The sequence below is a fragment of the Lotus japonicus genome, chromosome 1 (assembly GCF_012489685.1).
Source record: "Lotus japonicus ecotype B-129 chromosome 1, LjGifu_v1.2".
Lineage (NCBI taxonomy): Eukaryota > Viridiplantae > Streptophyta > Magnoliopsida > Fabales > Fabaceae > Lotus > Lotus japonicus.
This window is the reverse complement of record NC_080041.1, coordinates 109,937,959-109,950,478: the sequence shown is the minus strand read 5'-3', so window position 1 is coordinate 109,950,478 and position 12,520 is coordinate 109,937,959. Positions and strand designations below refer to the sequence as shown.

At 35.0% G+C, this 12,520-nt stretch overlaps 2 protein-coding genes across 2 annotated transcripts; both read right to left on the bottom strand.

The window, feature by feature from the left end:
* Window positions 1-322: 322 nt before the first annotated feature.
* On the bottom strand, window positions 323-1,827 carry LOC130732427 (uncharacterized). Its single transcript, XM_057584478.1, has one exon. It carries the CDS (start codon window positions 1,310-1,312, stop codon window positions 452-454), a length of 861 nt encoding a protein of 286 aa, XP_057440461.1. The 5' UTR covers window positions 1,313-1,827; the 3' UTR covers window positions 323-451.
* A 724-nt stretch (window positions 1,828-2,551) lies between these two features.
* LOC130732426 (uncharacterized) lies at window positions 2,552-3,799 on the bottom strand. Its single transcript, XM_057584477.1, has one exon. It carries the CDS (start codon window positions 3,502-3,504, stop codon window positions 2,671-2,673), a length of 834 nt encoding a protein of 277 aa, XP_057440460.1. The 5' UTR covers window positions 3,505-3,799; the 3' UTR covers window positions 2,552-2,670.
* Window positions 3,800-12,520: the final 8,721 nt, after the last annotated feature.

Here is a 12,520-nt window from a genome sequence, read left to right as displayed (position 1 = left end):
CTGGCGGTTTGAAACCGCCAGAAACTGCCTCGTGCTTGGTGCACGAGACCCCACCTCATGCCCCACAACATTTTCCTATTTTTTATTAAACCATATGTTTCATTCGCCTTAGATAATCTTGTTTGAATGGAGTATATAGAGTAATTATTGCAACAAATTTGTTCCTACCTATCAAGTATCATTTACAAAAACTTAAACCCGAAACATCTGTTTAATTAAGTTAGAACAACCTCATACTAGTTGGTCTAGGTTATAATTGAATGTGTTCATCTTGCGTCAGTCAAATTAACAAATAAAAAATACTCAATGAGAACAAGCTAGTAAATATTGCAACAGAGAACATTGAAAAGTTTCTGTTTATCATCACTAGGCATTTACATTTATGATTTCAATCTACAAGTGTATCCATCTATGTCATATACAAAAATTTAATCCCCATATGCATTTGCAACTAGTGGTTGAGGATATTAAGAAGGGAAACTCTGATTTTAATCAAACGCCTAAACAGAAACTCAAGCCCTTCTTCAATGTCTTGAATGCACAACTCCAATTTCTCCAACTGATTTTGCAGATTATTCACCTCTTCAACTTTGCCATTCTTGCTAAATATGAAGCTCTGTAATGCCACATCCCCTTGTGCAAATTCACTTTCATCTTCCACTAGTGAGCAAGCCACTCTTTTTGGCTGAATCATCTTAGAAATAAAAATCCAGCTTCTAGACTTTGATTGTGTTGTTGTTGTTGTTCCTGAGATAAACTGCATCAGTTTCTGAAATGATGATAGTGTAGCCACTTCCACATCTTGTAACAAAGCCACTGTTTGATGGTGATCTTTGTTTGTTGATGAGAAAAAGTTGCAATTTTTTGACAAGGATTTTGATATGGCCCGTTTCACTACCTTTCTTGATGTCAAGAATTTCTTAGCCTCTGCCATGAGTTCCAACTCACCACCCCTTCTCCTTCTTATGATTGATTGAAGCTCACGTGTGCATTCTTTTGTGTGCAATAAAGCATCTTTGGCTGAAGCACACACATCTAAGAGCCTTAAGGATCCATCCAAAAAGTTCCATTTTTCTTTTTGCTCATGGAGAAGGGTGTCTTGGGTGAGTGGAAGCTGAATCAATTTCTCAACACACTCAATCAAATCTTGCAAGCCTCTTATGTTATGGCTAAGAAATGATGAGTTAGAAGAGGAGGTCTCACTGGAAGCTCTCAAGCTCTCCAAGTGTTGATTGCATTCTAGAATGAGAGGGTGTGGTCTAGAGGGCAGGCTGTTTGATCTACCTTGGAAATTGGATTTTGAGGCTTCCATTTTTTCTATCTCAAGAGAAGAAGAGAAAGAGTAAGAGAAGGCTTGAGTTTGAGTCTATGGATCTGCCTTTCTTGCATTGGCATCTTCTCAATATATATATTGTGGCAGTTACAATTGACACGACAAAATTTTATTGGTGAGACAGGAAATTGAGACACCATTTGGGAACATAAGATATTGATCCATATCATGTGTGGTTGGAGACATGAGGAATCTGATCTTGAACAGATATCAAGGAAGCTAACTAATCGAGATTTGGATCTAAACATGATTTCACTGGTGTTAGAGCAGTGTCTCTCCTCAATGAAACTTTCCAACTCATACCTGCTCTCTCACTTCCATGATTGTGGCATTTTCAATGCAAAATGCTTCACCAAAAACGTGGTTTTACCTTAGAACATAACCAATCTGCACGTGTGGACTGCTGTGATGCGAAAACAATGACTCAAGTAATGCTAGGCATACCTCTCTTGGAGGAACAAGAGCCGCATCACTCGTTCCTAAGCAATAATTAACATGTGCATGCTTGATTAACATCTGCGATAGGTGTATCATTCGTGCAATACTGCAATAGTATGAAGATGCAACACACATGTACTTGATTAAAATAGATCATTATAAGTTACCCAAGATCATGAGAAATAAATTTCATGATTCATTATGAGTTATTTACTCCACATTGAATTAAAAATAATAATGGATTGTCTGTTAAGTAAGATGCTAATTGCCTTGTCTTGATAGTAGGAACATGAGCATCTGTTTCTTCATTTCCTTTGCTTAAAAAATTTGAGAACATGTGCAGTGCAAGCATTTAAATTGTGATTTCATCACTAACCTAATGGCAAATTTAAGCATGACAACTAGGACAAGGTTTCAAGTTGACTTGAATAACTTGTGAAGGGAATAGAGAGATAAAGTAAAAGAATTTATTTTCTAAGAACACGTGGTTTCAGTGCTTGATTTGCAGAGTTTTCTTTTCCTTTCTTTTCTGTAAGAAATTTCAGTGTTCTAATAATCAGACTTTAGTCCTCTTTGACCTTCATTTTGTTTTCCTTCTTAAGTAGATGTAGAAGGCTGATCATAGTATAATAGTTTCAATTTCAAGTGAATTTTTTTTTGTTTTAACTTTTCTTTCCTTTCAATTATTTTATAGACGAACATTTTAATTAACATAAGAGAAATCAGAAGATGAGAATTGGAGGATAATGAGGACTAGGGAATAAGGAAGAAGATGAAGAACTATAATTTGATCCTTAAATAATGTATATTCTGTAGAAAAAACAAAATTTAATCACATTCATGTACAATATATATGGTGTCAAAATTGTATTCACAACAATCATAGAGATTTTCTATGATTAGTGGTTGAAGATATTGAGAAGGGTAACTCTGTTTCTAATTAGTTTTCTTGTGAGTTGCTCAACTCCAATTTCTAGATCCTGAATGCACATCTCCAAACTTTCCACATGGCTTTGAAAATGCTCAAAAGATGAAGACTTCAAAGCTGCATCCACCTTCTCAAATTCATTTGTTTCTGATTCTTGAGAGTCACAAGCTACTCTTTTAGGCTGCAACATCTTTGAAATTGTTGACCATCTTCTATGCTTTGATTGATCACAGATCAACATGAACATAGATTCTAATGAGCTAACTGTGACTTGTTCTACTTCTTTCAAGATTCTAAGCATGGAAAAAGTGCCATCTTCTACACACTCATGTTTCAATGCTTTCAAATTTCCCAAGGACTTTCTAATTGCCTTGTTCAGCTTCTTCCTTGAAGCCAAGTACTTAGCACCCTCAACTTTGAATCCAGTTTCCTCACTTCGCCTTCTTCGGATAACTGATTGAAGTTCATACATGATTTCCTTTGACGCAAGTAGAAAATCTTTCCCTGCACTAGAGATATCCAAGAGCTTCAAAGAACCTTCTAGTATGTCGTCAACGCGTTTTTCACTGCATTCTCTTGCTAATGCTTGTTGTTTGATTGGCAGTTGAAGTAACTTATCAATGCAATCATGCAAATCAAGTAAACCATTGAGTTTGTGGCTTATTGAAGATGATGACACTGAAGAGGTGTCGTTCAATCTTTGTAGATGCTCTTCGATTTCTGATACAAGCGGGTGAGGTGAAGAGGGCAAGCTGTTGCTGCGAATATGCAGAGAGCTCTTTGTGTTTGTTTCAGGGAATGCCATTTTCTCTTATCAGAAAAATGTGAGTTATGAAGGAGTTATGAGTTTTTGTGGTTGAAAATTGGCATCTGCTCCTTATATAGTGAAAGAATCATAGGAGACAAGATGCATTTTTTTATTTTCTTTTTTTCCACCCTTACGTGTCACATAATATTATATTGATTTGGATCTCAACTTCCTCTTCATATTGAGCATGCAATTGTATCACAAGGGAGACAAGAAGAATATTTTTGCTAAGATGCCTGGTTCTTGCAATGCTTCCCTTCCCAATCTCATGGATTATTGAAAAGTTTGATGCTATTGTTAATATAAAATACGAGACTCATGTGTAGCAGTGCATCACAATGGAAATTAGTGTCTAGGGAGCTGTTTCAATTCATAATGTATAGCATTCAGTTAATTATAAACTTGTCTGCCTAGAATGTGGCATGAGTAAATAAATAAAACAAGAGATTCTTCAATTTCCAATATCAATACATTGATTAAAAATTTGTTAATGCATCAACTTTTGCTAGCATTTTGCATTTTGTTGTGGTCACTGACTCGTTAGAACGTGGAATTCACCAGACCCAGATTGGTTAGGAGACAAGAAACTGGCAATTTGGTTCTGTTTCTAAATTGTTTGAGGGAAGTATGTTATACACTATCATCACAATAGGTTGAACATGTACAATTTAATCTTTGGCACCTTCCTTCTATTTAGATTAGTTGAATATATATTGTGAGTTTGGGAACAAAAGTAATCAAATACGATTATAAGAGGACATTTAAACTTGGTAATGCTAACATAATGTCCCTTACACAGGAACAATCTAACTCAGCATTTATATTTTTCTTTAGATCTTCAGTCTTCATTGCAACGAATGCATGCAAAAAACTCTTTTTCAAAAACTCGATATTGGTGGAAACTTAAATGTAGTCCATCATCCCCATGTGGTGGCAAAAATTACCTGAGTGCGAAGAAGAATGGTCAAATTGGGAGTGCAAGGCGGAAGCAATTCCGTCTCTAAAAGAAGGAAATACCCCGCGATCTTTAATTATAGGGACTAACTTGACCGATGTTTTATCTAAGTATCTAACCCCATGGACTAAATTGATCGATATTTTACACCGCTGGAGACAGAAAAGGTAAGTGTTTATAGCGGTGTCTCCCTCCCTCAATAAAACTTTCCAACTCATAACTTGCTCTCACTTCCATCATGATTGTGGCATTTTCAATGCAAAGTGCTTCACTGAAAACGTGCTTTAACCTTAGAACATAACCCATCTGCCCGTGTGGACTGCTGTGATGCGAAAAAAATGACTGAAGTAATACTAGCTAGGCCTTCACTACTAGAAATGTGTTAATTACCTGTGCATTTTTTGGCAATTTGTTTTCGCAGATATTTCCTGCGAATTTTTCTGTGCTTTCAACATATTGTCCTGGGAATTTATTTTTTGAAGAAATATTCGTAGGTAATTGAAAAGTTTCTTGCAAAATTACCTACGGACAGATATTCGTAGCTATATCTGAATGTTTGCTGCGAATGTTTTTTCGCAGGTAACTTTCTGCGATTTAGTAAATTCGCAGGAAGCATTATCCACGAAGGTATTAGCTGGGTATTAGGAAATCACCACAATTTTCGCAGGAAACTCGTTTCATGCGCATTTTTTACCAAATTTCGCAGTTAAATGCACAGGAAATGAGCGAATTTCTAGTAATGTGCCTCTCTTGGAGGAACAAGAACCGCATCACTTGTTCCCAAACAAAAAATTACATATATAACATGACAAACCTTAGGTATAGTTCTATATGTATATTCTTAATTGCCGTTGTTCAATTATATATAACATGACACCTAGGTTAAAAAATGGGAAGTTGAAGGAAATTTTTCACATTTATAAATATTAGGAAAGTAAGTGATTGATTTTTAAATTGTACAATAACACAAACAATTCCTTAGTATTGTAGGTAAGTTTTATCCTTTATCTAAATACAATATAAAAGAGAAACTATAAGAAGGAAAGAATTGACACTTGACAAGCATTGAGGGATCTTTCAACCATTTTTTCAAGAATTAAATAAATAAAAAAGAAAATGTTATTACTACTTTTGGAAACTTGGGAATGGCACACTTGAAAATTGCAATTTCATTTAAGGGTAAGCATGTAATAGCACATCTAATTTATTTTATTTTTGATTTTTTTTAATCTATAATATATCTAACATTAATCAATATCTATATATATATTAGAAAAGAACAACTTCTAGCATGACGTGTCGCTCTCACAGGCTAAGTTAGTGACGTGTCGCTCCGAGATTAATTCTCACTTAATTATTTACACGTCACCTTTTCCACCTATTAATTCTCATTTAATAATTTACACATCAGCTTTTCCACCTTAGCCCTATTTGCCACATGTGACATGATTTTTCTTTACCTTATTTTTCTTTTAACATTTTTTTCAATTGTACAGCTCACTGTATCTTTTCAATTGCATCTCGATAAAAAGTCTGCTAAGGTTCCACTGCCTTTCTCCTAGCGCAGCCCCTCCTTGCGGTCGCCGTCTCCGTCTCCGTCTCCGTCTCACTCTCTCTCCCCTCCCCTATGTCCGACCATCTCAACCCCCCTCGCAGTGAGCCCCTCCATTCACGGCCATCTCAACCCTCGCCTCTCATCCTCATTCTGAAGAAAGAAGCGATCAAATTAGCTTTCTAATTCACTTTTTTTTCCATTGTGCGGCTCACCATATCTTTTCCCTAAATCAAAGCAGTATGTAGGCATGGATTTCTTCTCAAAGATGGAGCCGGCTAGGGTGCAGATGAAGATAACTCCATTAAAGCCAAGCCAACATCCTCTAGGTTTGGATTTCTTCTTCTGATCTTCGATTGAGATTGCAAACCTTTCATCGATCCGTTGAGGTCTCTAATACCTTATCTGCTGAACCTGATTTGGTTTTTCGTTGAATCAATTCCTTACTATTGAATTTGGTTTTTCATATTCTGGAATTTGGGGTTTTCGTCTCTGCCTCTTCCTCAATCCTTATGGTAGTAAGTTTTGAAACTGGTCCCAATTTTGTCTCTAAACTATCGGTTTTAATTCTTATCTTGCTTATCAATGAGATCATTGTTGTTACTTCACATTGCTAGAGCTGCCAGTTTTTGGATGATTGCATGATATTTTTTTTGCATTTACAAGGCTCGAACTGATCTAGACCTTGCTTAAAGATGATTTTTTAGATTGCAATTGGGTATAGTAGAAAGTTAGTGGAGTAGTTTGTTTTGTTGTGTTCTGTAAAAGCTTTAGAGTTTAGACTTTAGTTACAAAATGATGCTACTGTGTTTGGTTCTTTTTTCTGAAATTTGCAAATTCTTTGTGCTAAAGTCATTCTGCTACTGTGTTTGGTCCTTTATTATTTTGATTCATGATTCAAACTTCGTGGCTTTCTTTTAAGAGGTCTGACTTCCTTCTCCACGACATTGCACTCATTGTTCAAATAAATTGATTTTAAACTGCTAAAGATGAGGTAATATTTTTGGGAAAGTAACACAGTTGTACACAGGTGAGAGGTCGCCCCTCCTTTACATTTGTTGAGTGAATTCCTCCCATTTCTTCTACTCTCAAATTTCTTCTACTATATATAATGGTTATTTATTTGCTCTGAAACTCTATTTTTCAGTTTCATTCCTCAAATCCATTTCTGCAACTCTCTCTCATTCTTCTCACCCCCGATCCGCCCTCCGATTCAATGTCGTCGTCCGCCACGTCGTCACCCGACTAGGTATTTTCCGTTTTCCCTTTTTTTCTGATTGCATTGTTCATTGGTCGATTCCATTTGATTATGTTTTCGTTGGTTGTTTATGGCAGCTGGATCAATCAACAAGAGGGTTGAGGATGTCGTGCCAATCACTTCTGGCCACGAGCGTGAGGAGATTCAAGCTGACCTTGAGGTAACCCTCTCTTCACAATTTGCTTTTCTTCACCATGTGGTCTCGACCCTTGGGTGGGGTTTATACAACCCTCTCATCATTTTACCTGCTGGAATCTATCATCGGTTCACTCTTGACACAAGTAACTATGTGAAGGTTTGGAACTATCTTTAAAATCTTGCTTGAACTAATTGATGTGAAGAGCTTTCTGTTTTGATGCCTATCTTACCTATTTTGAACCATGTTTTCTGATTTGTGTGAAAATGTTGTTGACGATGGATATTTGGATTGATAGATATATACATGCAAATGGTGTTAATTTCATTTTTTTAATTTCTTTCTTTCTGCATATGCAATTGAAGGACATGGTGCTGAAGTTTTCTGGCTCTTCCAAGCAATCATCAAGATCTGGACCAGGTTCAAGTTCAAGAGGAATGGGACCAATAGAGAATCCCGGGTTGGGGATTGAGCAGAGGAATGTGATGAGCAAGTTTCTGAATGTTATTTTATTTTGCTACATAAGAGGTACATATATATATGGTTTCAAATTCGAAACTCATTTGAAAAGCAAGGTAGTGAAACCAAAATTACATTAAACAGATTCAACTTTCCTTAATTTAGCTTTTGTGCATCATGATTTTGATTTCAGTGTGACTTCTAATGAGTATCTAAACATGCTTTTTATATCTCAGGTGGTATGTTTTATGGTAGCATCTTTACTCAAAAGCTAAGAATAATTAGTCTTAATTAAAATTGATTATGGAGCATTTTAAGGTGTTATTATTGAAATATTGTAACTTGGTTAATGTTAATGTTGTGTTATTAATGATGATGCAGGTGATGACTAATGGGAGGTTCAAAAGTGTGAAGCACAGGGTAATGGCTGACACTACAAAGTCGAGGTTATCAATGATCTACTTTGGAGGAGCATCGTTGAGTGAAAAGATAGCACCACAAGGAGAACAGAGTTTGTACAAAGAGTTCACATGGAGTGAGTACAAGAAGGCTGCGTACAGTTCAAGACTGGGTGATAATAGGCTTGGCCCTTTTGAGAAAAAATGATGATCATGATGATGATGTGTCGAAATTCTACTCTTTGCAATGCAATTTTTGTTGACACATTTTTTTGGTTTTTTTGGTTTGCGTGTCTGGGGATTCAAACAGTTGACTCTACTTGCATTTTCGGATGTGTTGATTGTTTCTCATGCTACCTGCAGGTTCAGCAGTACTGCATAAACTGTGGAGTATGCATGGGCAAGTACTTTTGTGCTACATCCAAATTCTTTGATGATAATGTAAGTTCTTTCATGAATTTAAATATTCTTAATATTTGAACTTGGGATCTACTGCACCAAAAAATATGTTCACTAATGTTGTTAATGAAAGTTTGACACTTCTTTTCCCAGTGAAATATTTAGGGTCCAGGTGATTTACCATCAGCAACACCCAGTGCTGCACCTGCTACCATAAGTTGATTTTATTGTTGATGTGCATGGTTAGACAAAAGTTTAGCGGCTCTTTACTGATTCTTTCTCTTTGCAGAATAAGGGATACATGAGCTTATCATCTCAACAAGGTGTTGCGTTTAAAGAACAAGTTTTTTATCCTATTTTCAGTTGGATGCCCATTATTAAGTTGACTCATGCCACTAACTATTACCATTCTCACTATTTGAAAAAAGTGAATTGAAAATGAGATTGAGTAAGTAAGCTTCTACAGGTTTATTAAATTTATAATTGAAGGTTAGAAGTTATATCTTCATGTGTTTTCTTATCACAATAGGTAGTGGGTTGTCTATTTTCGTTGTGTCATGCAGAAGAATCCATATTAAATTTGCTTTATTATATATTGGAGTGCAGAGAAAGAATCCTAGATAAGTATTTTACCTTCTAATTCTTCAATTTCTATTTTGTATGTTGACCTTATATTACTCTAGAAAATCAACCTTTTCATTATATTGCATTTATTACAATCAAATTAGACTTGCTCATATCCATCACAAGTTATTTTGGTCATGTTTTGGCTTACTTTTCTGTGTGAGTTGTAGATCAATTGTGAGTTGAACATGTAAAATTTGTATTGCTTCAAGTGTTTTTGAGCTTTGACCAAGAGCACATGAGTAAAGGCCAGTGACACTGCAAAGTTGAAGGGAATCAACCTTTCTTTTCTGTTTTTCTTCTATTTATGCTGCAGGCAGGTAGGAAAGTGTCTCATCTTCAAGAATTGTTGATACCTTTAGCATTGTTAATTGAGTCCTAAATTTTGCAATAGTGCTCCTAAATCTATTTCCATTCATGCTTTCTTCCATTTTTTCACCCTGTGCACTGCACCTAAATAGGTTAGGTTGCTGAATGAGGTGTTAATATAGAGGAAGGACCAAGAAATAATCACTATTGGAGAAGGCACTGCACTAAAATAGGTCATGTTAAACACTGGACATAAGGGTTGTACATCATTCCATTAGTTTAATGAACTAATTTTTGTTCTCCCCCATTTGTTTTAACATGAATTCATACTAATATATATCTCTTAATGTTTTTTTAGTCTGATGCCTATCAGTAGTTTGATTATGCTGCACAGAGAAATTTTGGAACCTCCTTGGTCCTTCTTAGAATTCTCTCTACATTCTTTACATTCATTGACAGCAAGTTAAGATCACCTAAAAAATGAAATGAGGTAGAAATTATCAGTTCATATTCAGAAGGAAGAAGAAAAGAAATTTATTTCCTTTTATGTGGCTGATCTGAGCTATTCTTAGCTATTCTTATGATGTTTTGTTGCTGGCTTCTTCTATATGCAGTGGTTTTTTGTGTGCTCTGAATTTGATTCTTTGTGATCTCTTTTTCCTGTTGTATTATTTTCTTGCTGTATTTTTATGACTTGAAAACCTTTGTGTTATGTTATGCAGTTCAAGAAGTCATGGTCCAGGAGAAGGTTCACATTATAACATTGTTGTCATCGGAGGTTCACCTTTATTTTATTGTTCCCATCCCATTAAATATGGTTTTCTTTACTAGCTAATCTTTATATTTAAGTTACTGAAATGCACAAATAGTGTTTAACTACGCTCTTCAAAATGGAAGAAACAAACTTTGTTTAAATGGATGTTATTTCATTCTCAGCCTATTTCTTCTGGTAGGTTTATTTGTGCTCTAAGTAACTCTTCATTTTCTCCTTTTCTCTCGGCAGGTTTTGGAATTCGGTTGGGATTCTTTGCTGCATCATTTTCTCTATCGTGGCATACTACTCTAAGTTGGCCCTATTAATTGCTCTCTAAATTGTTGCTTTTCACAGTGGGAGGGCTATTTGGTTTACTCCCCCTTAGGTTTCCTTTGTTTTTGTAACTTTGGGGTTGTAGCGTATGACAAGTTATTGGCGGTTCTATAATTAGAACAATGTGTATCATATATTCAGTTAATGAAAATGTCAAGTTCTGTCACAGATTTTCCACATGGATTTCTACCCATTAGTGAGAGACGGTTAAAACTGAGTACATTCCGAGGATAACCTTGACGCCTTCTGACTCTGGTCTTCCCTTCAAGTTCTCTCGAAGGCAATTTCCGGTGACTTTATGCTTCGCGATGACTATAAACAAGAGTCAGGGCCAGTCCCTTTCTCATGTCGGTTTGTACCTTCCGAGGCCTGTGTTTACTCATGGACAGTTGTATCCCGCTCTCTCAAGGGTGAAGTCTAGAAAAGGACTGAAGGTGCTCATTGTGGATGAGCAAGGGGTGGTTTCGACCTCCACGCGCAATGTTGTGTATAAAGAAGTTTTTGAGAACGTGTGAGCGGAAATTGAAGCGCGTAATCGCGCTCACTGCACAGTAACCCGGCTACTGTTTATTAGACACCGTAAAACTGTCCCCTTATATGTTTTGAAGAATTTGAGGTTTTGTTAACCAATCTTCTTATTAGTTAATCAGTCGTTTGTTTCGCATTTCAGACACTTCTATTTCATCTTTGTTTATTATTTATTCACCCGCATGAATTTCAAACAAGTGATTCAATTTAAGACTTTTCCGCCACTATGCTCAGCGTATCAGACACTTCAATTTCATCTGTTGTTTAATATATTTTAAATAATCAACGTATTACCTCACGTATAAAAAAAACGTATTGATTGATGTATCAAATACGATAAATCCGTCCTCTTATATGTTTTGTAGAATTTGAGATTTCGTTAACCAATCTTTTTATTAGTTAATAAATCGTTTACATCGCATTTTAGACTCTTATATTTCATCTTTGTTTATTATATTTTAAAAAATCAACGTAAAAATACGACATATGTATTCCCCGTGCATCGCACGGGTAAAAAAACACTAGTATATTAGAAAAGAAGAACTCCTATCAGGCTAATTTAGTGACGTGTCGTTCCCACGTTAATTCTTAGTGACGTGTCATTCTCATAAAAAAATTCCACGTGTCATTCTCAAGTTAATTCTCATAAAAAAATACATTTTTAAATTTTAGATTTCATCAGGATTTGGGTTATTAATTTCTTAATTTTATCTTAATTTATTTTTGATTTATTTTTAGAGTACTAATTAATATTTATGGTATTTTTATTGAATTTTCGGATTTTTAATTAATTCAGGATTTTATGAGTGTTTTATTGCGATTTACTAGATTTTGATAGTTTTTATCTATATTTATTCAGTACATTTTTTAATTTTAGATTTGATTAGAATTTAGGTTGTTTATTTCTTGATTTTATCTGTGGGTCTTTTATTTTTATTTTTTTATTTTGATATTATTAATTAATTTGTATGGTATTTTATAGAAATTTCAGAATTTTATTTAATTCATGATTTTATGAGTTTTTTTTTTTTTTTGTGATTTGTTAGATTTTGGTAGTTTTTATCTATATCAGTACCTTTTTAAATTTTGGTAGCTTCTACGTATGCGTACCTATTTTGATTTAAAACCAAATCATCCAAAAAAATTATTACTTATGTGATATTTTTCAAAATAAAATCCGATGAGATAACAACCGAATGCATTCAGTTTTTATTTTTTTAAAACAATCATTATATTCTAAACTAATTGATTGATATTTTTTGTCCCCGATCATGGGACAAAAAATATGAGAGGGTCTAGGGAGAGAAG

Excerpts from the sequence above, each read along its gene's own strand:
- LOC130732427 (XM_057584478.1), bottom strand. The coding sequence starts at position 1,312 with ATGGAAGCCTCAAAATCCAATTTCCAAGGTAGATCAAACAGCCTGCCC.
- LOC130732426 (XM_057584477.1), bottom strand. The coding sequence starts at position 3,504 with ATGGCATTCCCTGAAACAAACACAAAGAGCTCTCTGCATATTCGCAGC.